This window comes from Chlorocebus sabaeus, chromosome 10, assembly GCF_047675955.1.
Source record: "Chlorocebus sabaeus isolate Y175 chromosome 10, mChlSab1.0.hap1, whole genome shotgun sequence".
Classification (NCBI taxonomy): Eukaryota; Metazoa; Chordata; class Mammalia; order Primates; family Cercopithecidae; genus Chlorocebus; species Chlorocebus sabaeus.
This window is the reverse complement of record NC_132913.1, coordinates 76,736,480-76,761,193: the sequence shown is the minus strand read 5'-3', so window position 1 is coordinate 76,761,193 and position 24,714 is coordinate 76,736,480. Positions and strand designations below refer to the sequence as shown.

At 38.5% G+C, this 24,714-nt stretch overlaps 1 protein-coding gene and 1 pseudogene across 1 annotated transcript in view; both read right to left on the bottom strand.

The window, feature by feature from the left end:
• The window catches only part of WDR75 (WD repeat domain 75), a 37,012-nt gene extending 18,512 nt beyond the window's left edge, over positions 1-18,500 (bottom strand). Inside the window, exons 1-8 of the mRNA XM_007965606.3 lie at positions 18,378-18,500; positions 11,134-11,263; positions 8,668-8,733; positions 7,711-7,801; positions 4,423-4,547; positions 2,499-2,569; positions 1,035-1,154; positions 482-570 (exon numbers count right to left, since the gene is read on the bottom strand). Of these exons, the coding sequence (XP_007963797.3) occupies positions 482-570; positions 1,035-1,154; positions 2,499-2,569; positions 4,423-4,547; positions 7,711-7,801; positions 8,668-8,733; positions 11,134-11,263; positions 18,378-18,463 (778 nt within the window). The 5' untranslated portion in view covers positions 18,464-18,500. The remainder of the gene's footprint in view (positions 1-481; positions 571-1,034; positions 1,155-2,498; positions 2,570-4,422; positions 4,548-7,710; positions 7,802-8,667; positions 8,734-11,133; positions 11,264-18,377) is intronic.
• Positions 18,501-23,167: 4,667 nt separating this feature from the next.
• Positions 23,168-24,442, bottom strand: LOC103217505 (large ribosomal subunit protein uL3 pseudogene; annotated as a pseudogene).
• Positions 24,443-24,714: the final 272 nt, after the last annotated feature.

Sequence of the window (24,714 nt, the reverse complement as noted above, 5' to 3'; positions counted from 1 at the left end):
AAAATCAGAACCAGGTCTAAATCCCACCTACTCGCCATGTCATGTTAGGCTAATTATCAAATCCAAATCCTACTTCCTTTATCTGTAAAATGAGTATAATGCCGCTCATTTCCTAGGGTCAATGATTAAATCAGATAATGGATGTAAAGTGTTAGAATAGTTACTTGCACCTGATAAGCTACAGTTATGGAGGACACACAGTTATGTAGACAGACATACCTTCAAAAAGTCATATAATTTAAATAGGTTATTTATGTCAACAACAGAGATTTCTATCACAAATGTACACTTTAGAGCTTTGAAGGGCTTCAAAACCTAAAGTACATTGTGCTGAGCAAAGCCTCAAATACAGGGGTAATACACAAGTGTTTGGAATTCATTTGGCCTATGCACTTTTAATCTTCCAAACTAAACATACAGTGAATTAAAACACTTGATTCATATACTTCAAGTTCATTTTAATAATTAAACCTGCACTTACCTGTCACTGAAAAAGCCAAATCCATAACCATATCATGGTGCCAATGTAAACATGTGTATGTATATTTCTTATCATCATAAAAATTCCTCCTATTGGAGAAAAACAAAACTCTTATTTTGACCATAGGTTTAAGTTAGGAAAATAATGGCATGCCAAATATAATAAACATGATATATAACCAAACATAGTAAATCATAATATGAAGCCTTCTGGTCTTAATGTGCACACTTTCTATTTCTAATCAGAGTGACTGACTTCAATAAATAATAAGCCATCTGTGGTACCCTCCTAGATATTCACTATTGTCAGTCTTTCCTTTTAGGATAAAGGCAAACAAAAAAGTTTTCTTCAATAAATGATTATAGGCAACAATAAATTTTTCACTTGCTTTATAAGCCCAAGGCTAGAAATCCTGAAACAGTAAGTATGAAATGAAAAGCACACAAAAAAGGAAAGGGAGGCTGTTTCCTTGGACTCAGAGATAGCCCTGTTCTACAGGACTAACATAAAATAGTACATAAATGATCGCCATGCTCTTCATGAGTAAACTGACCAAAGACGAATTTTGCCATCCATGTGACCAGATGCGATGCAGTCTTCTGTTGGGTGACATGCTACACATGTAAAATTGTTCTTAGCATGCTTCTTATTTCTTGATGATGATAAAGTAAATCTAGGAGAAAAAAACAAATTCCCTTAATTATTAAAGTCTCTTGGTGAGTGGTGATGTAGTTAAGTAAAGCAGAGTTCCCAGCAATAGCAACCGAAATTGTAGAGCTCTGAATTCAATAAATATAACTGCAGGATTTTTTTTAAAAAGAAAATTTTGATCAAGAATCAAGCATGCTGTTTTGTAAACGTACATTAATATACAATATAAATTCATGTAACTAATATTCTACCATAATAATTTATCTATGGAAGCCACTGACATTTAAGTAAAGATTTTAGTGATTTTTTTTTGGCCTGGGCAAAGCTTGTTCAAATTTCTCACTGAAGCTACGTTTTAGCATGAGGCATAATCAAACCTGAGACATTAGATCTGAGACAATGGCTAATGCATCTGAAAGGACAAATAAAAAGGGATCAATCTACTTGTTATAATATCTAGCCTATTTCTTATTCTTTGGCTGAATACTTGTCAATCTTCAGGCTCTGAAGAAGTCAGGATCCTTATTATACTAAAAAGAAAGCAATCGGCCAGGCACGGTGGCTCACACCTGTAATCCCAGCACGTTGGGAGGCTAAGGCGGGTGGATCACCTGAGGTCAGGAATTCAAGACCAGCCTGACCAATATGGTGAAACCCGTCTCTACTAAAAATACAAAAGTTTGCCTGGCCTGGTGGCAGACGCCTGAAGTCCTAGCTACTCAGGAGGCTGTGACAGGATAATCACTTGAACCCAGGAGGCGGAGGTTGCAGTGAGCCGAGATCATGCCACTGCACCAGCCTGGGCGACAGAGCAAGACTCCATCTCAAAAAAATAAAAAAAAATTAAAAAAAAGAAAGCAATCTTGGCAAGGTAAAAGGGAAGAGGTAGTTATTACTTTCAAATAGTAACTACTCAATACTTAGCACTAGCTGCTCTAAATATGTCACCTTATTCATCATTACAACTCTGTTAGGTAGATATCTCCATTTTAAATATGTTTTAAATTGAGGTGCATTGGGGATCAAATAGACTAAATCCGATCCAATTAAAATTTACATATCCCAAAGCCTATATTCAGTACTACATTCAAAAAATGGCAATGAGAATCATGTGGTGAAACTCTGTCAAACTACATCCAACTCTGACTCCAAGAATGCAGACTAGAATTTAGGTGTATAGGGCTTTTGGCTCCAAAAAGCTTCCTAAGTTTTCGTGACAGTATGGTTAAAAATGATACCTCCATACTTCAGTCTTCTACTCTCTTGTAATATAAAAGTAGGAACAGCTCTGGATTATAGGTACAAGGAAGAAATTATAATGAACTCTTGAGGAAATAAAATAAAGCTAATAAAAAATAATTCTTACCTTGATGTTGTTTTCTTTTTGAAAAAATAAACAGACAAGTAAAATTCCCGTACTGCAGCAACATATACTCCCTGGTATTTCAAAAAGAAGATAAACATTCATAAAAATAGTCAACGCTTTTTTTTTTTTTTTTTTTTTGAGACAAAGTCTCACTCTTATCCGCCAGGCTGGAGTGCAATGGCGCGATCTCGGCTCACTGCAACCTCCGCCTCCCGAGTTCAAGTGATTCTCCTGCCTCAGCCTCCCGAGTAGCTGGGATTACAGGTGCCTACTGCCACGCCTGGCTAATTTTTGTATTTTTAGTAGAGACCGGGTTTCACCATGTTGGCCAGGCTGATCTCGAACTCCTGACCTCAGGTGATCCACTCGCCTCAGCCTCCCAAAGTGCTGGGATTACAGGCATGAGTCACCACGCCAGCCCAACACTCTTTAAAAAGAAACATTACCCCACGAAAGTTAACTGTTACTTTGTTCAGCTGATAAGGGTATATTAATATGATATCTTCTACTTTGGCTGTAGAAAGAATAATCATATTATTAAAACAATGATAGAAAATTAAAAGATGAACTTAGGTCCTAAATCCTAAAACTAGACTCAAGCTTAAAGTACAATGATTAGAATTTTTTTCCATTAGGAATAATTTACATACACTAAAATGCAATGTTTGACATACATGTACATCTACATAACCACTGCCACAATCAGGATCTCGAACATTTCCTTCCTCAGAAATGCACCCCCACCTCTTTACAGTCATTCCTCAATGTCCCCACCCCACCTATCTGTTTTTATCGCCACAGCTTATTTCTCTGCTTGTTGTAGAATTTCACATTCATGGAATGGTAAAATATATACTCTTTTGTGCTTGTCCTCTGTGGCTCAACATCATCCATCATCTTTTTGAATTTCACCCACATTCTCATGTGTGTTATTAGCTCCTTTTTACTGCTGAGCGGCATTCCACTGCATACATATCACATTTGTTTATTCTCTTGCTGAAGAACATTTGGGTTAATTTATATTTTGGAGCTACTATGAATAATCACTCTTGTACACATCATTTTGTGGTTGTGTTTTCATTTCTTTCTATGTAGGAATGGAATCGCTAGGTAAATGGATTTAACTTTGCTCTATATCCTGTCAATATTAGCTATTCTAGTGGACCTAAAGTGGTATGTTGCTATGTTTTTAATTTGTATTTATTTGATGACTAACAATGCTGAAGAATGCTGACATTAATGATGTTAAAAAAGTTTACTCTGAGAAATTAACTCTTTTCAGAATAATGCCAGAATAATGCTACAAAACTTAAGACTAAAGAAACATTCCCCTATAGTGATGTCCGGAGGCTTTTCATAGCATTTGATTTTAAAATAGTAAAGTAACTGTTAACAGGGAATGGCTGAAGAAATCACAGTATAAACATCAGTTATTATTTATGAAAAACATGTTAGTATACACACATGCTGCAAAGTTAAGTGAAAAAAAAGATAAAAAGACTTCTGATCTTAATTCTTTTTGGGAAAAGTTATTTTAAGAATGTTAAGAAAAAAGCCTAGAAAGAGATTCTTCAATGATCACTGGTGAGATTGTAGGTTTTATTTCCTCATTATATTTTTCTGTAGTTTCCAAATTTTCTATAATGGGCATATTAATTATGAACAGGGAGGCCATAATTTCTAAAGACACATAGTCTAAGAGAGTTTACAAAGGCAATAGGACAGAATACACAAAAATAAGGATAGTCCTAAAAAAATGTATACCATAAATACATGCTAAAGCAATGAAGAGGCTTCTTAGTGACTAATAAAAATATAGTAATTCAAGGGAATATAAAATCACTGTAACACAAAATGCTCAGAAGAGAGATTGCAGGAAAGAAATTTTAGGTACGGAACAGAAAACCAACAAAACAAAATTTACCTCGTTTCCAAAGGCAATGCACTTGGGTGACTGGTTTATGTAATCCAAAACAAAGGACAGCTCCTTGGCTTCTACTTCCTGGCTTGATGATTTTGGCAGTTTCACTGAAACCAGCTGAAATATATCTAGCCAAAGGAAGCTATATTAATATAAAGCTTCTCTAGAGAGAGCAAACATGTGCATTTATTCATATGATTTTTTTTTTTTTTGAGATGAAGTCTTGCTCTGTCACCCAGGCTGGAGTGCAGTGGCGTGATCTTGGCTCACTGCAACCTCTGCCTCCCAGGTTCAAGCAATTCTCTTGGCTCAGTCTCCCGAGTAGCTGGGACTACAGGCCTGCGCCACCATGCCTGGCTAATTTTTGTATTTTTAGTAGAGATGGGGTTTCACCACGTTGGCCAGGCTGGTCTCGAACTCCTGACCTTAAGTGATCCACCTCTCTTGCCTCCCAAATTGCTGTGATTATAAGCGTGAACCATTGTGCCTGGCCCTATGAAACTGCTAATCAGTACTCTAGAATGTATGTGATGCCAAGATAATAATTCTAGGCTAATCTTGAACAAAATATACCTTAAAGTTGCACTCTTTGTTTGAATGAACAAGTTTTAAATGGAAGTCTAATTCCATAACTCATGTACATAAATGCCCCAAATATATAGAAATAGAAATCAACTTGTGTCTTACTGGTGCATTGTACATTCCAAAGTATTAAGCTGAGTGTTAAAATGGAAAAAGAATATGAATGTTGGTGAACTAAGTAACCAAATGCAACAAACCATCTGAGAGTTTTCAGAAATGCTATCATGGGCCTGCCATAATATTCACAGGGTAAAATCTTCTTTCTTGTAATACCGACAAATTCTTCTCTTTATATCCCTTTAAAAAGTATCTCCTTAAGGGTATTCTTTTTACTCACAGTAAAAGCAAAAGTCCTTCCAATAGCCTATGATGCTAAATATAATCTATTCTTCACTGGCTCACTCCCGCCTGCCTCCCTTCTCCAATATAGCTGTACAGCCCTTCTTTCTCTTATTTAATATTTATTCCTCCTATGTTGCCCATTTCCGCCCCCTGCTTTATTTTTCTCTAGACCACCTTTCATCTTACTGTATCATATTAACTGATACAGTCAGTTTACTACTGGGACTTAGAAGTGTTTTGTTTTGTGCAACCATAACAGTATTCAGCACACGGTGGGTGCTCAATTAGGTGGTGAATGACTATATGACACATAGTCAAGAAATAATACCATCAAAAATAACATGTAAACAAGAGCCTAATTTGTTTTTAAACCAGATAAGTAACTGTAACATGATTTATTCAATTTTCTATCAGAGACTCTGCTTTTGGGCTGTGGAACATAGATAACACAAAAAGGGTAACACATATATGTATATGTTTTTGTATTTGAGTATGAGAGGCCCATAGTACAGTAAGTAAGCCATAAGCACAGGGGATCTTCTGAAGACTGACTCACATTTTTATGTAGCAGCTATCCAGATTTTCATATGCTGGCTGCCCATTATATGCCAAGTACTGAAGACTAATAATAGATCTCATTATGAGAAGAATTTAGATTACAACACAGGATCTTTACCTTAGATCAGTAGTTTTCCACCCTGTCTTGCATATTAGACACAACTGAGAACTTTTTCAGTAAACCAGGCCCCAGCACACAGAAACTTACTAAGTTCTTCATGTGATTCTTATGTGCAGTCAGTGTTTCGCATCATGGTTAAAAAGTTTTGCTACAGCTATTGGCAACTACTTTTCCAACTGAGAAATTATGGAGTGAGTATAGGAAGTTGCTACCAAATATGAGTGATGAGTAGAATCACCTGGGACGATATTAAGAATGCAGATTCCTGAAGTACATCCCAAACCTAGTGATCAACTGCTCATCAGGAAGATTAGGAATCTGAATTTTTTGTAAACATGTGAACTGTTATCAGGAATCCATGTATTCAATATATAAAATCGAACTTAAATATCAAAAAGAGTGCTATGTTTGAAGTAGTCATCTGGCAAGATGACTGAATTATTTTTAAGAACGTTACCATCTCCAGAACATTTTTTAAAATGTCCTTTGGAGGTGGTTTAGTGATCCTCCCACCTCAGCCTCCTGAGTAGATAGGACTATAGCCACCATATCTAACTTACTTTTCTTTCTTTTTTGAGACAGGGTCATGGTACATGTTGCCTGGGCTGGTCTCAAACTCCTGACCTCAAGCAATCCTCCCGCCCTGGCCTCCCAAAAAAGTGCTGGGATTACAGTTGTCAGCCATCATGCCCAGCCCCACTATCATCTTAAAGCTGCTTCGTATTCTTCATTCTGAACACAACTGTATTTTATGGAGGACACCACAGGATACAGTAGCATTCTTGAATCTGGGGATCAGAAAATTTCTTTAGATGTGACCTCATGTCAGTGTTCGTCTTATCGAATTCTATGATAAAGGACAATTATTTGTAATCACTGACAATATTCTAGGAATTCCTAAAATGCTGATGCATGCCAATTTCAATGGACTAATGTTCCAAAGACAGTGAAAATGTAATTAATAATAACTGAGTCACATTATTGGTTCTTAATATCAACCAATTTTTTTCTTTTTTTTTGAGACAGAGTCTCGCTCCATCACCTAGGCTGGAGTGCAGTGGCACTATCTCGACTCACTGCAAGATCCACCTCCTGAGTTCACGCCATTCTCCTGCCTCAGCCTCCTGAATAGCTGGGACTGCAGGTGCCCAACACCATGCCCGGCTAATTTTTTGTATTTTGTTTAGTAGAGATGGGGTTTTACCGTGTTAGCCAGGATGGTCCAGATATCCTGACCTTGTGATCTGCCCACCTCGGCCTCCCAAAACTGCTGGGATTACAGGTGTGAGCCACCTTGTCTGGCCAATATCAACCAATTTTCTATGCCATTTCCACCCTGACTCAAAAGAGTAAGAAGTGTTCAATGATGGATAAAATGATAGTGATGCTTAAGAATAACAGATTTAAGTTCAGTAGAAAGACAAATTCTATCTATCTTTTAAAGCAGATTTAAAATTTGAGGTCTGCAGTCTGCTATTGCAACTACATACAAAATAATCCTTCCCTCACTGCATATTTCAGAACTTATACAAAGCCTCTCCAAATGAACACAATAATGACAAAAGCAATTTAAATGCCCATTCTAAAAACTGTTAGCTTCAGATTAAAACCAAAATGTTAAATTTTGAGAAACTGTAAAATGTAAAGAGCCACTCAATGCCATACATAGTAAGTTAATTACACCATACCTGGTTTTTCTTTATTTACTATAGCAAAGACAGAATCCTCAGCTTGGGCAACAGTAAAGACGGCATGAAGTTTACATCCAACTATGAAAGTCTGAAAGATAAAGAGCACCATAGTGTTTACTGTCTGTTCCCTCCAGTAGAACATAAAATCCATTAAGGCAGGGATTTTTACCTATTTTGCTCATTGCTGTATTCCCAACATAAGGAGAGTACCTGGCCTATAGAAGACAACTGATACGTATTTGTTAAATACCCTTTCAAGTTTCCTACATATAGATCTGATTCTTTTTAATGGTTTTATGGTATTGTATTGAATGTATCATAATTTCAACTGATGTCAAGGTCATATTTAACTTTTTTCCTACCATAAACAATGCTATAAGGCCTTTGTGTACAGGCCATTATTTCAACAAGAGATTCTTAGAAGTGAGACTGCTGTAGCAAAACGTGTTTATTGATTTTCAGTTTTAACTCTCATTGTGTACAAAAGTGCCTGTTTCTCTACACTTTACCTATCACTAGATTTTTTTCAATCTACAATTTGGCTAAATTTATGAGGGGAAATATTGTGTCATTTGTCTTAGATTTCTTTATTAATGAGTTTAAGCAGCTCTTCATATTTATTGGCTAATTGTATTTCTTTTCTGTGAATTTACATATTCCTACTTTATGCCAATTTCTTCTACCAGGCTTTTAGTTTTTCCTTATTGGTTTTTGGGAATATTTTTGTATATGTGGAATAATATCTTTTGTAAATATCTTCTCCCAGCTTTAACTCGTCTTTTACAAGTGGAAAATTTTTATATAGTCAAATTAATTTTTTTGATGCTATTTTGTAACTTGTTTAGGATGTCTATTTAAATATTTGGCCTTATAGAAAGAAACAGTACATCTACCATTAAATTACATTGCCTTTTTTTTTTTCACATAAGGAAAAGTAAAGATCAACCCACATACCTTTATTAAGATGCCATCTATATAGTCCCACAGTTTAATTGTGCCATCAAGGGAACAAGAATATAGCTAAAAGGGTAAAACAATACAAAATTGATTAAAAAAAAGAAAAAAAGAAATTCATCAAGATATCAAATGAATAATTAAACGCTGATGGGGCATTTTCTATTCATTAATTCACGGTTAATCTTAAAGAGGTAGAGTCATTTATTTACATTGTTTCTGCAAAACAATCTTTTCACAGCTTTCTGCAAGAAGCAGATCCATCCTTTTCAAGTTTTAACTAAAAGAGAGAGGAAAAAAGTCGACCTTCTACTTGAAGAGGGAGATGGTAAGGTTTTGAATGAGATATGAAAAGTACCTAGGTGCAGTGGCTCCCATCTGTAATCTCAGCACTTTGGGAGGCTCAGGTAGTTGCATCACTTGAGGCCAAGAGTTCGAGATCAGCCTGGCTAACATGGTGAAACCCCATCTCTAGTGAAAATACAAAAATTAGCCAGGCATGGTGGCACATCCTGTAATCCTAGTTACTCGGGAGGCTGAGGTTGCAGTGAGCTGAGATCACATTGCCGTACTCCAGCCTGGGAGACTGAGACTCTCCAAAAAAAAAAAAAAACAAAAACAAAAACACACAAACACAAGAGCTTGTTGCTCTTCCTGCCAGAACTCAGTTTACTCAGTTTTATCAGCCAAACTCCTTTCACCTTATATGAATATTAAGGGAGTGCTTCTCAAGTGACTGAAGAATATTCTGCTTAAAATAAATTTCTTCCAATCCATCAAGGACCAATACTTTCATAAAATGCAATAGAAATTATAATACACTTGGATGCTATGGCAATGTCAAAGTGTTTTGTGACACTCACTTTCTGTACTCTTATACAGAATGGTAACTAATGGTTTAGGACACTGGTCTGTGGACCATACTTTGGTAGTACCGGAAGACCTTACTAACACATAGGTTTATTTTTGTCCTAGTGTACTTAGTTTTAATAATACTAAGTTTCTGCTAGATTTTTTTTGTTTTTGTTGTTATAGGAAAATATTTTGCTTATAATGTTGACAAATAATTTTAATATTTTTAAAGAAAGTGGCAATTTTAGGATTTCTGCAAATAGAGACATGGATTCAGAGAAAAGAAATGTAAAAATGTTGGAGTAAAACTATGTTATCTATCCAAGTCAAAAAATTATAGTAACTAGGAAATTTATATCACAATTATTGCATATGAGAATCATAAATATGGACTAGTAGAATGTAACAAGTCAAACATATAATTACTGTCAAAACAATGGTTAATACACAAATAAATACTCTGACTCCTAAGTCCAGAACTGGTGCCCCTGCACCTCAACCAAATCTACTGATAAAACTGCCCTTCTCTAATTTTATTCACTTTTAGTCACCTGAAACAAAGATTTTATGCAATGTGTGTACATTTTTTTTTTGCTATAAAACTTAGTATATGGACTTCACAAATTTCAATTTTAACAAAATAATAGTTTTGCTATTGAAAACATTCAAATACCACACATAGCGATAAACTTTTGTCAAACCCTCAGAGGATGGCAAGGATAAAATATGTACTTGGATCCCACAGAAAAGTTACCTAACTTTGATTTTTAGGAGTAGCTCATTTAATTTTGGAAAGAAAAGATCGGTGCTACTTTATTTCCTTTGGAATAAGAGTGTATGGCAATGCAAATCCATCCTTGATCAATAACTTCCAAGTTGGCTGTGACTAATCCAGGAAAATGGAATTGGATTAAAAATGAGAACAAGAACAAAATATTGTTGAGATAAAATTTTGGTAGATTTGCTGAAACTTAAGAACAGAATTAAAATGACCATTTCATTATTCTTAAATACTGAGAAAGAAGGGCTGCTTTGTGGGGGAAGTGGGAAAATCTGCACTAAATTAAATTCTCAAATTTGTCTTGAAACTAACTAATTGACCCACTCACCAAACAAATTTTCTTATCTAGATACCGGTATTAAGACTAGGCAATATCTAGAGTAAGCCAGAGCCTCACTTCTACAGGAACAGATCTACCAAATCAATACCTCCTGGCCAACATTTTTCAAAATGTGTTCCAGAAACCAAACGGTTCACAAGTCAAGTACGTTTGAGAAACACCAAATACTATATACCCCTTTTGGATATTCGCAATGCATGTAAGGGAACCAAAGAAGACCTACAATCAACAAATTTACCTGTGCCAAGCCCTTAATTTCAGAAACTCATACAGCCAAGAATATCCTTCTCAAGTAACACCTATTAGCATTCTGTGGAACAAATGATTCACAGAATACACTATAGGTAATGTAGTTTAGTAAGTGAAAAATACCCTACAACTGAAAATAAGTATTTTGCTTATAACCTGGAAAGTTTCCCAGCCAAATTCGACTCAAATTTTTCTGTAAAGAACAAAGTCAATCTTAAAGTATTCAGCTATAACTGTATGACACCTGCAGATGGTTGTTGGGGTTAAGTTGGATTCCAGTCACCAGATTTCTGTGTCCATGCAGTATGTGTACACACTCTTCTGTAACTGTGCTGTAAACTTTAACAAAGTCTCCAGAGACACAGAAGATATACCTGGAAAAAAAAGAAAGAAAAGTAAGTTTTACATACTGTATTAGTCTGTTTTCACACTGCTGAAAAACACATTTTTCATCATTGTTTCAGTGGTCTTGAACTCCCAGCCTCAAGTGATGCACCTGCCTGGGCCTCCCAAAATGCTGAGATTACAGGTGGGAGCCATTGTACCTGGTGCTTTTCATATTTCATTCAAAACCTTACCATCTCCCTCTTCAAATTTATAAAGGAAAGAGATTTAATGGACTCGCAGTTCCACGTGGCTGGAGAGGCTTCACAATCATGGTGGAAGCAAAAAGCATGTCTTACACGGTGGCAGGCAAAAACAGAACTTGTGCAGGGGAGCTCCCCTTTATAAATCCATCAGCTCTCGTGAGACTGATTTACTACCACAAGAACAGTATAGGGTAAACTGCCTCCATGATTCAGTTATCTCCAACTGGGTCCCTCCCACAACACGTGGAGATTATGGGAGGTACAATTCAAAATGAGATTTGGGTGGGGACACAGCCAAACCATATCACATACTCGATAGGTAGTAGGATCTTTTTACTGTCCATGATGAAAATGCAACAGAGGTTTCTTTTGGTATAGTTTAAGAAATGTGGCCGAGCGCGGTGGCTCAAGCCTGTAATCCCAGCACTTTGGGAGGCCGAGATGGGCAGATCACGAGGTCAGGAGATCGAGACCATCCTGGCTAATACGGTGAAACCCCATCTCTACTAAAAAATACAAAAAACTAGCCGGGTGAGGTGGCGGGCGCCTGTAGTCCCAGCTACTCGGGAGGCTGAGGCAGGAGAATGGCGTAAACCCGGGAGGCGGAGCTTGCAGTGAGCTGAGATCCGGCCACTGCACTCCAGTGTGGGGACAGAGCGAGACTCCGTCTTAATTAAAAAAAAAAAAAAAAAAAAAAGAATTGTGTACTCAAATTTGTGTGCCTTTTGTCTGTGGGGACATCTATGACCAATCAGTTCATTAACTCAGAAGAGATTATTAACTCAGAAAAGATTAATGACGCCAATGTCATATCTCTTGCCTGTTTGTAGACAGAGGCTATAAATGGAATTATCCTGCAAAAATAGCCAACTTAACCAAGTTGCCTGCTCATTCAATGGATGCAGACAGTGTGCTAGTCACTATCAACTATTACTCTTCAATAGTACTGCCAACAGCAGTGTTTTTCCATGTCCCCAACCTCTCCATGGTTCACTGGCAACACCAGCTTACAAATGCTAAGTCAAAGGTTCTGCTCCAGTTGGTGAAGTCTGGGCCTTTTGTACAGAAAAATACAAAGACTTTATTCCATTTTTTTTTTCTTGTTGCTGAAATGCTGGCTTTGCTTTGTCTTTCTGGATTTGTGGATTTCTTCCATGTAGTAGCAGCTACTAAATTACTAAAAGTGGTTAAGTTGGGGCACTATTTGACTTTCATGATATCATCACAGAACAAGGCTCAGAAATATAAATCTTGTATCTTCCAAGTAAAAAATATTTGCTCCGTGCCTATTATATCTATAGCAGTACTCTTATTTATGGTTTCACTTTCCCTGGTTTTAATTACCTACAGTCAAGATCAATCTGAAAATATTAAATAGAAAATTCCAGAAACAATTCATAAGCTTAAAATTTTATGCCATTCTCAGCAGTGAATTCCCCTTGTCTCACCTGAGATATGAATCATTCCTTTTTCTAGTATTCTCTGCTGTAGACACACCTGCCCGTTAGTCACGTAGAAACTGTCTAGGTTATCCTATCCACTATTGCTGTACTGTAGCACTTATGTTCAAGTAACCCTTATTTTACTTAATAATGGCTCCAAAGTGTAAGAGTAATGATGCTGACATATTGTTATAATTGTTCTATTTTATTAGTTATTGATGTTAATCTCTGTGCCTAATTTATAACTTAAAATTTACCATAAGTATATATGTATAGGAAAACATATAGTATATATAGCGTTCGGTAGTACCTGTGGTTCTAGGCATCCACTAAGGGTCCTGGAACATATCCTCTGTGGACAAGGGAGGGCCACTGTATTACAACACACTAAATCTGTTGCAAACTGGGACCACTACTATCCTATTTTATCAGTTCAAGATACTTGATTTTCACATGTTCATCTCTTGGAAATTAGGGTACATCTTATAATCAACGGAACCTTGTAAGTGCTGTCAGCCAGGAGGCATGGTTGTATGAAATGGTATACGATCAAGAATGTATGAGCAATAAAGCATTTACATAACCTCCCCTTTGGCTGCAGCCTCTTCTCCATTCCCATGAGTACTTCAGTTCAGAGGCTTAACATCTCCAGCCTGGACCACTCTTCAGGGCTTCCTACAGTCTCCAGGTACAGTCCTTCAATGCAGCTTTGACAGTCACACCAGACTAATTTTGCAAATTTGACCATATCACTTCCTCAGATAAAGTTAAAATCCTTTAATGTTTTCCCTCTGCCTTTAGGAAATGATCCAATTTCTTAAGGCTTTGGTAGTCTGATCCCAGTCTAACCTGAACTACTTTTTCACTTAACACTGTGCTCTACTAAAATCGTTCATAACTCCAACAATTTCCCCCATCCCCCAGACACACCCTATCAATATGAAATAAGTCCTTTAGATATGGCTTCCTTGAGACAGTGGTGGGTAGGGGCTACTGCTGGCCAAGAAAACTTTCCCTAATTGCTTCTGATAAGCTTCCTCAGAAAAAAGGAATGTCTTCTCTTCTGGTTTCTCAGCAAAGAACAATGGTTTCAATTACTTAAGTGCAACCCTTCAAAGTCAACTTTCTCTCCATGATTTTGCACTCTCTGATATCTATATAGAACACGTTTTCTAACTATTTTTTTTATTTCCTAAGAGTAAGCTTTTTAGTTTTCAACTTTTAATTTTGAAATCATTTTAGATTTACAGAAGAATTACAGAGTTCCTGTATACACTTCACCTAGCTTCCACAAATGTTAGCACTTTACAGAAGCACAGTACATTAGTCAAAACTAAGATATTAACATTGGTACCTGACTATTAACTACATAATTTATGAGTTCTTCACTTTTTCCATTAATGTCTTTTTTATGTTCCTAGAATCCAATCCAGCATACCACATTAGTTGTCATATCTTCTCAGAACCTTCCAATCAGTGACAGTTTTTCAGTCTTTCCCATTTCTCAGAACTCTTGACTACTGCTTTAAGATTCACCTCAGAATTTTCTCCTGGAAGCCCTTCCTCATCTTCCCATTCTAGATCAGCACCAGTCCTAATGTGCTTCTACACAACGTTGGGCTTAGCTCCATGACTGAACTTACCACAAGGCATTAAGACTGTGTACTATATTTCTCCTCTACCAGACTGTGAGTTCTTTGAGGTGAGACACTGTGTTTTCACTTATTAGAAACAATAATAAGTCAAACACAAATGGATTCGAATGCCAGCTTTATTATGTATTAGCTGAATGATGTTGGAGAATTTACTTAACCTCTTTAAACTTCACATCTCCACTTACAGTTATCCACTGTAAAATGTAAATAACACTTTCTCATAGAGTTTAAGTGAAACAATGCATGCAAATGCAAGCTTAGCATACACAGCAAGCACTCACTAAATAGGGATAATACCTTAACCTTGTAGACTGGAAGGTGTGTAATGCACCCACCACAACACCTGTCACACAGGATTCATTTTGTTGAGAAAGTGAAGAAGTAAGAAATTAGGGATATTTCAAGTCAGAACCAGGATTTAAACTGGACTCTGAAGAATGTATGATTTAAGGGGTGGGAAGAAAAAATAGCAACATAAGCAAAAGCAAGGAAATAGTATTATATACAAGACACAGATAATGTATTTATCTGACAAGCAAAGTGTCTATAATGGGTACTATCAGGAAACAGTTGGGTAAGAAGAGTTGAGCTATATTAGAGAAGGGAATGAAAGCCACATAGAGGAGCTATAGTTAAGGAGGCAACAAAAAACTGTTACAAAGTTCTGAGCAAGACTAGGAATAAGAGTTAGAGTAAAAATGTTATAAACAGTAACAACTTAGGAAAATTGTTACAGCAGCAATACTCAGAATGATCTGTAAGGGAAAAATAGTGAGTCTGGGACATTAGCTTGTGGGTAGTTTGGGAAAGTGAAAGGCAAGGATGACTCATTGTTTCAGTTTTCTCTACCCTAACAACCCCAGTGCAATAATTCACAGCACCATATAATTGGGGGATGCCGTAGAATGGGATGCAAACAGAAGTGGACTGTGAGTCAGTAATATCTAATACAGAACACCAGGAACTTACATGTATACCCACATGCCCCTCAGAACAACCCACTCAAGTACCCAGAACAGAGTTTTTGTTTCAGTTTCAAGAGAAAGCTGCCAAAATTCCACAAGTCTCTCGTTTTATGATTTTGGCTTTCTTGATAAGCACCTTGAGGTAAAATGCAAAATTATTCCTCTTTGTATAAGGCAGTCAACCCATTGTGGTACCTTGTAGATAATATTCAAATTTTTGCTGAGTTCATTATAATCCTGTTCATTTGTTCGAGAAATGGTTTTAATTATCAGCTTATATATAAATGACCAAAAAAAAAGAAAAAAAAAGAAAAAAAAAACAACCTCTAAATCTTGACCAAGTTCCCCAAACTTCAGTCCTGAATTTCTACCTACTACTAGCTATATCCATCCGGTTGTTTTACAGGTACCTTAGAGTTAATAACCCTGAACTGAACTCTATCTTCCCATTAACACTGACTGTGAAATCACTCTAAAACTCTGTCTCTTTTTTCCATGTTCAATATTACCTTAGTTTGGGCAAGAGTGATTTCTTGCTTGGATGCCAGCACTGGCTAACCCCTGGTCTCTATTCTTTCAGAGTCTGTTCTTGCCATCTCTTATACCCTATGCTGCAATTACACTGACTTTACACAGAAGGCTCAATCCCTCCAGTTTTCAAGGCCCCCAGATTTCAAGCTTGTTTGCCTGGCATTCCACCCCCCAGTATCACTGGCGAGGCAAACTCTTGCCATTGCTGCAAGATCCACTACTGAAGGGAAAACTGACTATGTAACTCCCTCTTCTATGCCATCACTGTACTTTGGGTACACCAGCCTACCCAGCTCTCATTTCTCCACTCACCAACATGTATCATAGTTTTATAGTTTTCAGGTTAACATTATTGAAGAAACACAATCAAATTACAACTGATTACTGCTGTCCCCTTAAAGAATTAAAAAACCATTCTCTTTGGTCCAAACAACAACCAACAACTGGCTGCACGTGTCCTTTCCAACCTCATTTCCCACTATCTCCCTTATAGATCATTCTCACTAGCTAACTATACCAGCCTGTTCAACAGATATCATTTCTGTCTTTCTTGCTTACACTGTCCTCCCCACCTGAAATGTCTTCTGTCCATATTCCCCACTTAAAATATCATCTAGGCCTAGCACAAATGTCACTTGCTCAGCAACCTTCTCCATCCTTCTTAGTTTGGGAAGTAATCTCTTCTTATGAGCTCCTTCCTACAGGACCAAAGTAAGAAAAATCTGTTACTGAGTATTCCTTTTCCTCAAATAGACTGTAAACTCCTCGAAGGCAGGATCAATATTAAAATTATCTTAGTTTTTGTCATTGCAGCATGTTATACATAATATATAGTTGACAAATACTTAAAAAATGAATTGTTGGGCTTAGCAAATGAAACACATAATGGAACTCATTATAATGAATAAGGTATAGAAACAGTACACTGAAGAAACTGGTTACATGGATATGAGTCTGAAGTGTCAGAGTGTGAGCCTCTAAAAGTCTGTTTCTTCCTTTGATTCATAAGATCAATGTAAACAAAGCCTAAGGACTCATTTTTTTTTTTTTTTGGCTTCGAAGGCAATTTATGAAAGCTCTTTCAGTCATGCATGCATTGCCTTCAACAACTACCTGTCATACACTCATATGCAGAATATTGTGGGGGTGGGCCAGGCACGGTTGCTCACTGTAATCGCCGCACTTCGGGAGGTTCAGGTGGACAGATCACTTGAGGCCAGGAGTTCCAGGGCAGCCTGGCCAACATGGCGAAACCCTCTCTCTACTAAAAATACAAAACTTAGCAGGCGTCGTGGCCCGCGCTTATAATACTTGCTACTCGGGAGGCTGAGGCACTAGAATTGCTTGAACCAGGGAGACGGAGGTTGTAATGAGCCTAGATTGAGCCACTGCACTCCAGCTTGGGTGACAGAGTGAGACTCTATCCAAAAAAAAAAAAAAAAAAAAGAATATTGTGGAGGCTACAAACTTTCATAAAATACTCTCTCTACTCTTCTAAGACAGAAAGGGTTTTTTGATTTTATTAAGTGTCACTCTACCTAAAGTTATCTGAAAACCTGACAATACAAATAATGATTACAGCTACATACATTGAGCCGATATATGCTGGGCATTGTTGTCTGTAGTTTTAACATATTGAGGCATTTGATCCTCCCAATAACCGTGTGAGATGAACTAAATATTATCCCCCTTTTACAGACGATGGCAACTGAGGCAAAGATTAAACAACTTACAAAGATTTCATAATGTAATAAGTGGATTTTGAAGCCAGGGAATGGTTTGGTTTCCAGCTACACTGAGAAAAGAGACCAAGTCTTAGCGTATTTTTTTACCTCATAAAGATCTAACATCTGTTTTCACGCAAAGTTCCAAAAAGACTGCACTATGCTCTATGCTTCAGGGGTGAGGAGTGGATAAAAAAAGCCTAACATTTTTAGGTTTTAGTCACTCCAAAACATGATTCTGTACGAAAGAGTAGGTACTGCAAAAGTAGTGGCATACACATCCACGCATGGACCATTTTCCAGCCGCCCGAGCACCTTCCAGATCCTCGACACGGAGACCGGCTCCAGGGCCTTTCAATCTACCTGCAGGTAAACTGTCCAGGAATCGGGGGGCGCACCCCAACCTGCAGTGCTAACCGGACCTCCCGGGTACCCTGGGGATCCCCCACACGCGCGTGCTCTACCCAAAGCCCATATCCGCCAGGCTGGCGAGTCCGAACCCGACTGACAGTTCCTTCTCCCCGACCCTCGAGAAACTCACGCCCCGCCCCTCAGCCGACAAAGCGCGGTGCCCCTCATACTTAGAATCTGCAGAGAACACAGCTCTCCTAAAGTTCAACTCGCTGCCGCCACAACGAACCACGCGGATGTTCTCCTCTTCCACCATCTTTGCGCAGTCGCAGAATGACCAATCGCTGGTCCCGCCCTGAACTTCCTATATTGAGCCGGGTAACACGGCTGTTCCCAGCCCACAGAACCCACCCACGGGCCCTTCTAGGCCTGAGACTCCGTGGTAGGACTCGGCTTCCGTGCAGCCATCTTTTGTGTGGGCAATGCCAAACAAAGACACTTGTAAGAAAAGATGAAAGCAAAACAGAGACTTAGAGACAATCAGTTTTTTATTATATACCTATACACAATTATTTAATACAGACATATTTCTCTCAAGCCTTGTCAACCTGACTCTATGGCTTTTTCTGCCAGAAGGGAAAGGTGGTGCACAATGTACCACGTGACCTCCAGCAGTCTCATCGGAGGCGTCACTTTCTGGTGTCTGTGATCTCAGCGCTGCAGGATGACGCGAGACTCTCGCGTCCCTGGTTTTCTTGGTCGCAGCGTTGCGTTATTGGGTGGAAAGGTAGCTTTCTCCTCCTTGTACAGCTTTTTGTTCCTCTCATTAACCATTCTTCTGTTCTTGTGAGCATCGCTTAGGTTCCTACAGAATCTCCACAGTCCTAGGGCCTAGCTTTCTTCCTTTGGAAATCTGGCTCCTACTGCGGTATTCTGGTGCATCTTCCCCAGCGTTCAGTGTAGCTGCTCGGGCTAATCTGACATTGGGCCAGTCCCGCCAGGTTTCAGGGCGCTGCTCTCTGGTTTCCTGGGTTTTACCTTTTCCCATTAGTGGATAGAGCCTGTGGGTTAGGAACCCCTAAAATCCGAAGATGTTTATTTTTGCCAGTTTGTCTCCAGTTTTCCTTTGTAAAGTTACACGTATCATGTTCTTGGATCCTGTATATCATGTTGCCTATTTTGATTTCGCTTCTTGATTTGTTGATTTACCACAAAATTACCAAAGTCACAAGTATAGTCACATGCCACGTAAGGATCTTTCAGTCAGTGCATATAACATAGTGATTCCTTAAGATTGTAATACTGTGTTTTTACTGTACCTTTTATGTGTTTTAATACATCAATACTATTAACAGAATAGTATTGGTGTATTATGGCCGGGCGTGGTGGCTCACGCCTGTAATCCCAGCACTTTGGGAGGTCGAGACAGGGGGATCACGAGGTCAGAAGATCGAGACCACAGTGAAACCCCGTCTCTACTAAAAATACAAAAAATTGGCCGGGCGCAGTGGCGGGCGCCTGTAGTCCCAACTACTCTGGAGGCTGAGGCAGGAGAATGGCGCTAACCCGGGAGGCGGAGCTTGCAATGAGCAGAGATCATGCCACTGCACTCTAGCCTGGGCAACAGAGTGAGACTCCGTCTCAAAAAAAGAAAGAAAAGTATTGGTGTATTTAAGTAATACAATTGTGTTAATAATACAATTGCCTGTAATATTGAGTACAGTAACATGTTGTTCAGATTTGTAGCCTAGAAGCAATCAGCTATAACGTATAGCCTAGGTGTGTAGTAGGCTGTACCATCTAGGTTTGTGTAGGTACACTCTATGATATTCACGCAATGATGAAATCACCTAACATGCATTTCTTAGAGCATATCCCCATCATTAAGCCACACATGATTATACCCATAAGTTTATTTATTGTGGAGAAATACAGTGTCCACGAAGGTCAAGACATCCTGGGACAGCACCACTGTAAAAATCAGGGATAAATTTACTTTTTAACTGAGAAGTCTAGCTTATTAAAGGGCTCAAAACTTTATTATTTGGGGAGCCAGAACTAGAAAGAGAGATATTTAATAATTTTGGTTTATCTCAAGCTGTAACGAGTTTTCTCTTTCATGACTGTGATACCCTTTGTCACAGTAGATGAAGCGTAAAATATCACTTTTGATTCTGCAGCCTTAATCTCTTTTTGTTCAGTCTCTTGATGTCTGCACAGTAAATCTTTTAAAGACTCTGTTGGGTACTTTGTAACCTGATACAGGCTTTTCCTTAGGGCCTGAGCCAAGAAACAAAATAAATATTTTCACTCAAATTAGTGTGACTTTAGTTGTATGTTACTGTATGGTAACTTTAGATTTTTCAGAAAAGAATCAGAAATCCTGATATGGACAAAAACTAGCTGGATTGATAAACCTATAGGAGGATTATTTTACACAGGGTTTTAATTTACCCAAGTGCCCAGAAAGATAAGTCATTTGTATTTTGATTTCTTTTTACATAATTTTTAAGGAACCAATGCCGTTTAATTAATAGTGCCTTGTCTTTATCATATAACAAGAAGGCTGAGGTATGCAGAATAGGGCTACTGTAGTGGTTCATTCATGCCACCAGGGACCTATGCTTTCTCTACTTTGTTCTTTCCATTTACTGTCCTTAACTATATTGGTTTTGTCCTTATGCTCACAGTTCATGTTCCTTTCAGTTAGAGGAAATAAGGGAATAGCAAGAAAGAGCATAGCCTATATACAGAAGAAAAAGGATTTTCCACAAACATTTATTTTGCATCTTCCATCCAGGAAATATTTACTAAGTGCCTAGATATGCCAGACATTCTTTCAGGCTCTGGGAATACTGGAGTGAGAAAAATAGTAAACAAAATCCGTGTCTTACCGGACCTTACCTTACCATGGGAAGAAACAAAAACTTACTATACTTTTGATGTCTTTATGTGCCAAGGGGAAACTCAAAGTAGAAGAGAAAGTGAGTATAAGGGTTTGATTGCATTTAGAATGGGTTTTCAGGGAAAGCCTTACTGAGAAGATAGCATTTGAAATGACCTGAAAAGGTTGAGAGCTTGAATAAGCCTGGAGCTATTTGGTGAAAGAGTCAGGCAGAGGCAAGAGTATTCCTTTCCATGTTCGAGATAAGTCAAGAGGTCAGTGTGGCTGGAGGATAATCATCAAAGGGGTATAGTAAAAGATGGGGTCAGAGAGGTAATAAGAGGCCAGTTCATAGGGTCTCCTAGATCATTGTAACAGCTTTGGGTTTTATGAAGACAGTGTGGCCTTTGTGTTAAAAAGTGAAATGATTAGACTAATTTGAAAAATGTACATACAATAAAATCTGCTTTGTTTGATATCTATAATGCACAGATTATTGTATCCACCATCACAAATAGGATACAGAAGAATTCCAACACCCAAAGGATTCCCTAGTGCTTCTCCTTCGCTCCCCAATACCTATCCCCTGGCAACCACTAATATGTTCTCCATCCATCGACTTTTGCCTTTTCCAGAAAGCCGTATATAAATGGGGTCATATAGTATATAACATTTTCAGTCTAGCTTCTTTCACTTAGCATATTGCATTTATGTTATGTGCATCAGTGCTTTATATTGCTGAGTGGTATTCCATTGTATGGCTATTTCACAGTTTATTTGTTGAATGTGTGTATTTTACCCCCAGATTTTAGAAATTATGAATAATACATCTCTAAACATTCATATGTAGGTTTATGTGTGAACATAAGCTTTTGTTGCTCTAGGATAAATACCAGCAAATGGGATTGCTCAAGTCATAAGTGTATGTGTATTTAAGAAATTGCCAAACTGTTTTTTTCCCCAGAGTTACTGTACTATTTTTGCATTTCCATAAGTAATGTATGAAAGTTGTAGTTACTTTACACCCTTGTCAGGGCTTGGTATTAATAAGTTTTGTAAATTTTATTTTAGCCATCATAATAAGTTTGTAGTGGTATTTCATTGTGGTTTTAATTTTCACTTCCCTAATGACTAATGCTGAGCATCATTTTATATCCTCTTTGGTGAAGTGTCATCAAGTCCTTCACCCATTGCTTTATTGGTTATCTTCTTCTTGCTGAGTTTTGAGCATTCTCTTTTAAAATTTTTTTTATTTTTATTTATTTTTTATTTAATAAAATTAAAAAAAAACTTTCCCATTTGTGAGAAGGATTTAGCCACATTTTTACTGCTTAGTATCTTCATATATGTTTCTGTTCCCTTCAACAGATAATAAACATCATGTACAGTCTTTCACACCGCTGCCCTGCATAATGTACTTAGGAGATATCTTCAAGCAGATTACATTAATTTTGTATTCATGTCATGAATTACTTAGTGATAGTCCCTTGGGCTCTGCTGTTTCCTCATTCCCTAATAATGGTGCAATTTTTATCTTTTCTTAGATTTTCTGTGATGCTGAAATCTTTATCTGTCCTATATATTTTTCATTCTGCACTTTCTTTCTTGTATACCTGTGCCCTGGGACCCCCAGGCAGTTAAGTGTATTAGTGATGATTAACACAAGTGGGTTATGTTCCATTTAAGGCTAACAGTTCTCATGGTTATAATTACACCTTTTCTGTTTGGGCTATGCTTAAACTCATAGATTAAACCTAGTATTTTCCAGGGAAAATATTGTATGATCTCTTGTACCCAGTGGCTAAAACGAAATTTTAGAATGTTTTGATATATTGTTGTACAAAATGTGGTCCATGGACCAGCAACAGCGGTGTCACCTGGGAGCCTGTTAGAAATGCAGACACTCATGTCCTACCCAGATATGTGGGATCAGAATCTGCGTTCTAACAAGATCTGCAGGTGATTCCTATGCATATTTAAATTTCAGAAGTATTACTTTAAAACATAATCTAATGGCAGATCTATATACAAATGGCTCTCAGTTGGTGCCTCCCATGGGCCAGCCACATGCTTGATGCTTCATATATTTCTTTTTTTTTTCCCCAGTGGAAAATAACTTTTATTGAGACCCCACCAGCTGCAAAATCAGCTCCTGGCATTAAGCTCCTTCTTCCTTTACAATTCGGTCTTTCTTGAGTGGTCCCATGAATGCTTTCTTCTCTTCCATGGTCTGGAAGCGGCCATGGCCAAACTTGGAGGTGGTGTCAATGAACTTAAGGTCAATCTTCTCCAGAGCCCTCCGCTTCGTCTGCACTAGCAAGGACTTGCGGAGAGTGAACACCCGCTTCTTGGTTCCCACCACACAGCCTTTCAGCATGACAAAGTCATTGGTCACTTCACCATAGTGGACAAAACCACCCAGAGGGTTGATGCTCTTGTCAGACAGGTCATAGTCAGTGGAGGCATTTTTCTTGATCAGCTTGCCGTCCTTGATAAGGCAGCCCTGGCCAATCTTATAGATCTTCTTGTTGATCTCAGTGAGGTGATGGTAGCCTTTCTGCCTAGCACGTGCCACAGAGAAGGCCACACGAGCAGGATGCCATGCCCCAATACAGGCCACCTTGCGCAGGCCTCGGTGGGTTTTGCGGGGCAGCTTCTTGGTGTGCCAACGACTGGTGACCCCTTTGTAGCCTTTGCCCTTGGTCACCCCGATGACGTCGATCATCTCATCTTGCCCAAACACTTGGTTCACAGGTACCTGCTGCTCGAGCCTCTCGCGGGCCCAGTCCAGCTTCTCAGCCACGGTGCCTCCGTTCACCTGGATCTCCATCAGGTAGGCCTTCTTCTGGCGCAGAGGAAGCAGGCGCATCTGGGTGTGGGCAATGACACAGATGACTTGGCAGTACTTCTTCATGCTGCTGAAGTCCTTCTCCAGCTGCTTCTTGCCATCCTCATCCTGCCATTTCTTGCAGTACTTGGTAAAGGCCTTCTTCTTAGATTTATGCCAGTTCTTATAGAAACGCCTCTTGCATTCATCACCGATGTGCTCAGCGAGGACAGTCTTGAAGGTTTGGAGGCCTCGAGGGGTTTCCACGTAGCCTGCAATGCCCACAACCACCATGGGTGGCATCTCCACAATGGTTACAGCCTCCACCACCTCCTTCTTGTTCACCTTAGATCCTGGCCTGTCGACTTCCCGCACGATGTGGGTCATGCCAGCCTTGTATCCCAGGAAGGCTGTGAGGTGGACCGGCTTAGACAGGTCATCCTTAGGGAAGCTCTTAACCTTCCCACAATGCCTGCTGCTGCGCTTCCGAGGCAGGAAGCCGAGGGACCCATGTCTGGGAGCAGAGAACTTTCTGTGAGACATCACGCCATCAAATCCTGCCGGTAGAGAATGCTTCATATATTTCTAATTATCTCAAGAGCCCTGGAGGTGATATTTCTGTTTTACAGGAAAAAAACATACTATGCTAACTTACCCCGGATCATTCTACTTATAATCAGTAGCACTGATCTTGGAACACAGCACTGTCTGCTTCAAAGACTACCTCTTTCAGAGTTTCTTTCTTTCTTTTTTTTTTTTTTTTAAATCAACTTTTATTTTAAGTTACAGGGTACCAGTGCAGGATGTGCAGGTTTGTTACATAGGTAAATCTGTGCCATGGTGATTTGCTGAACAG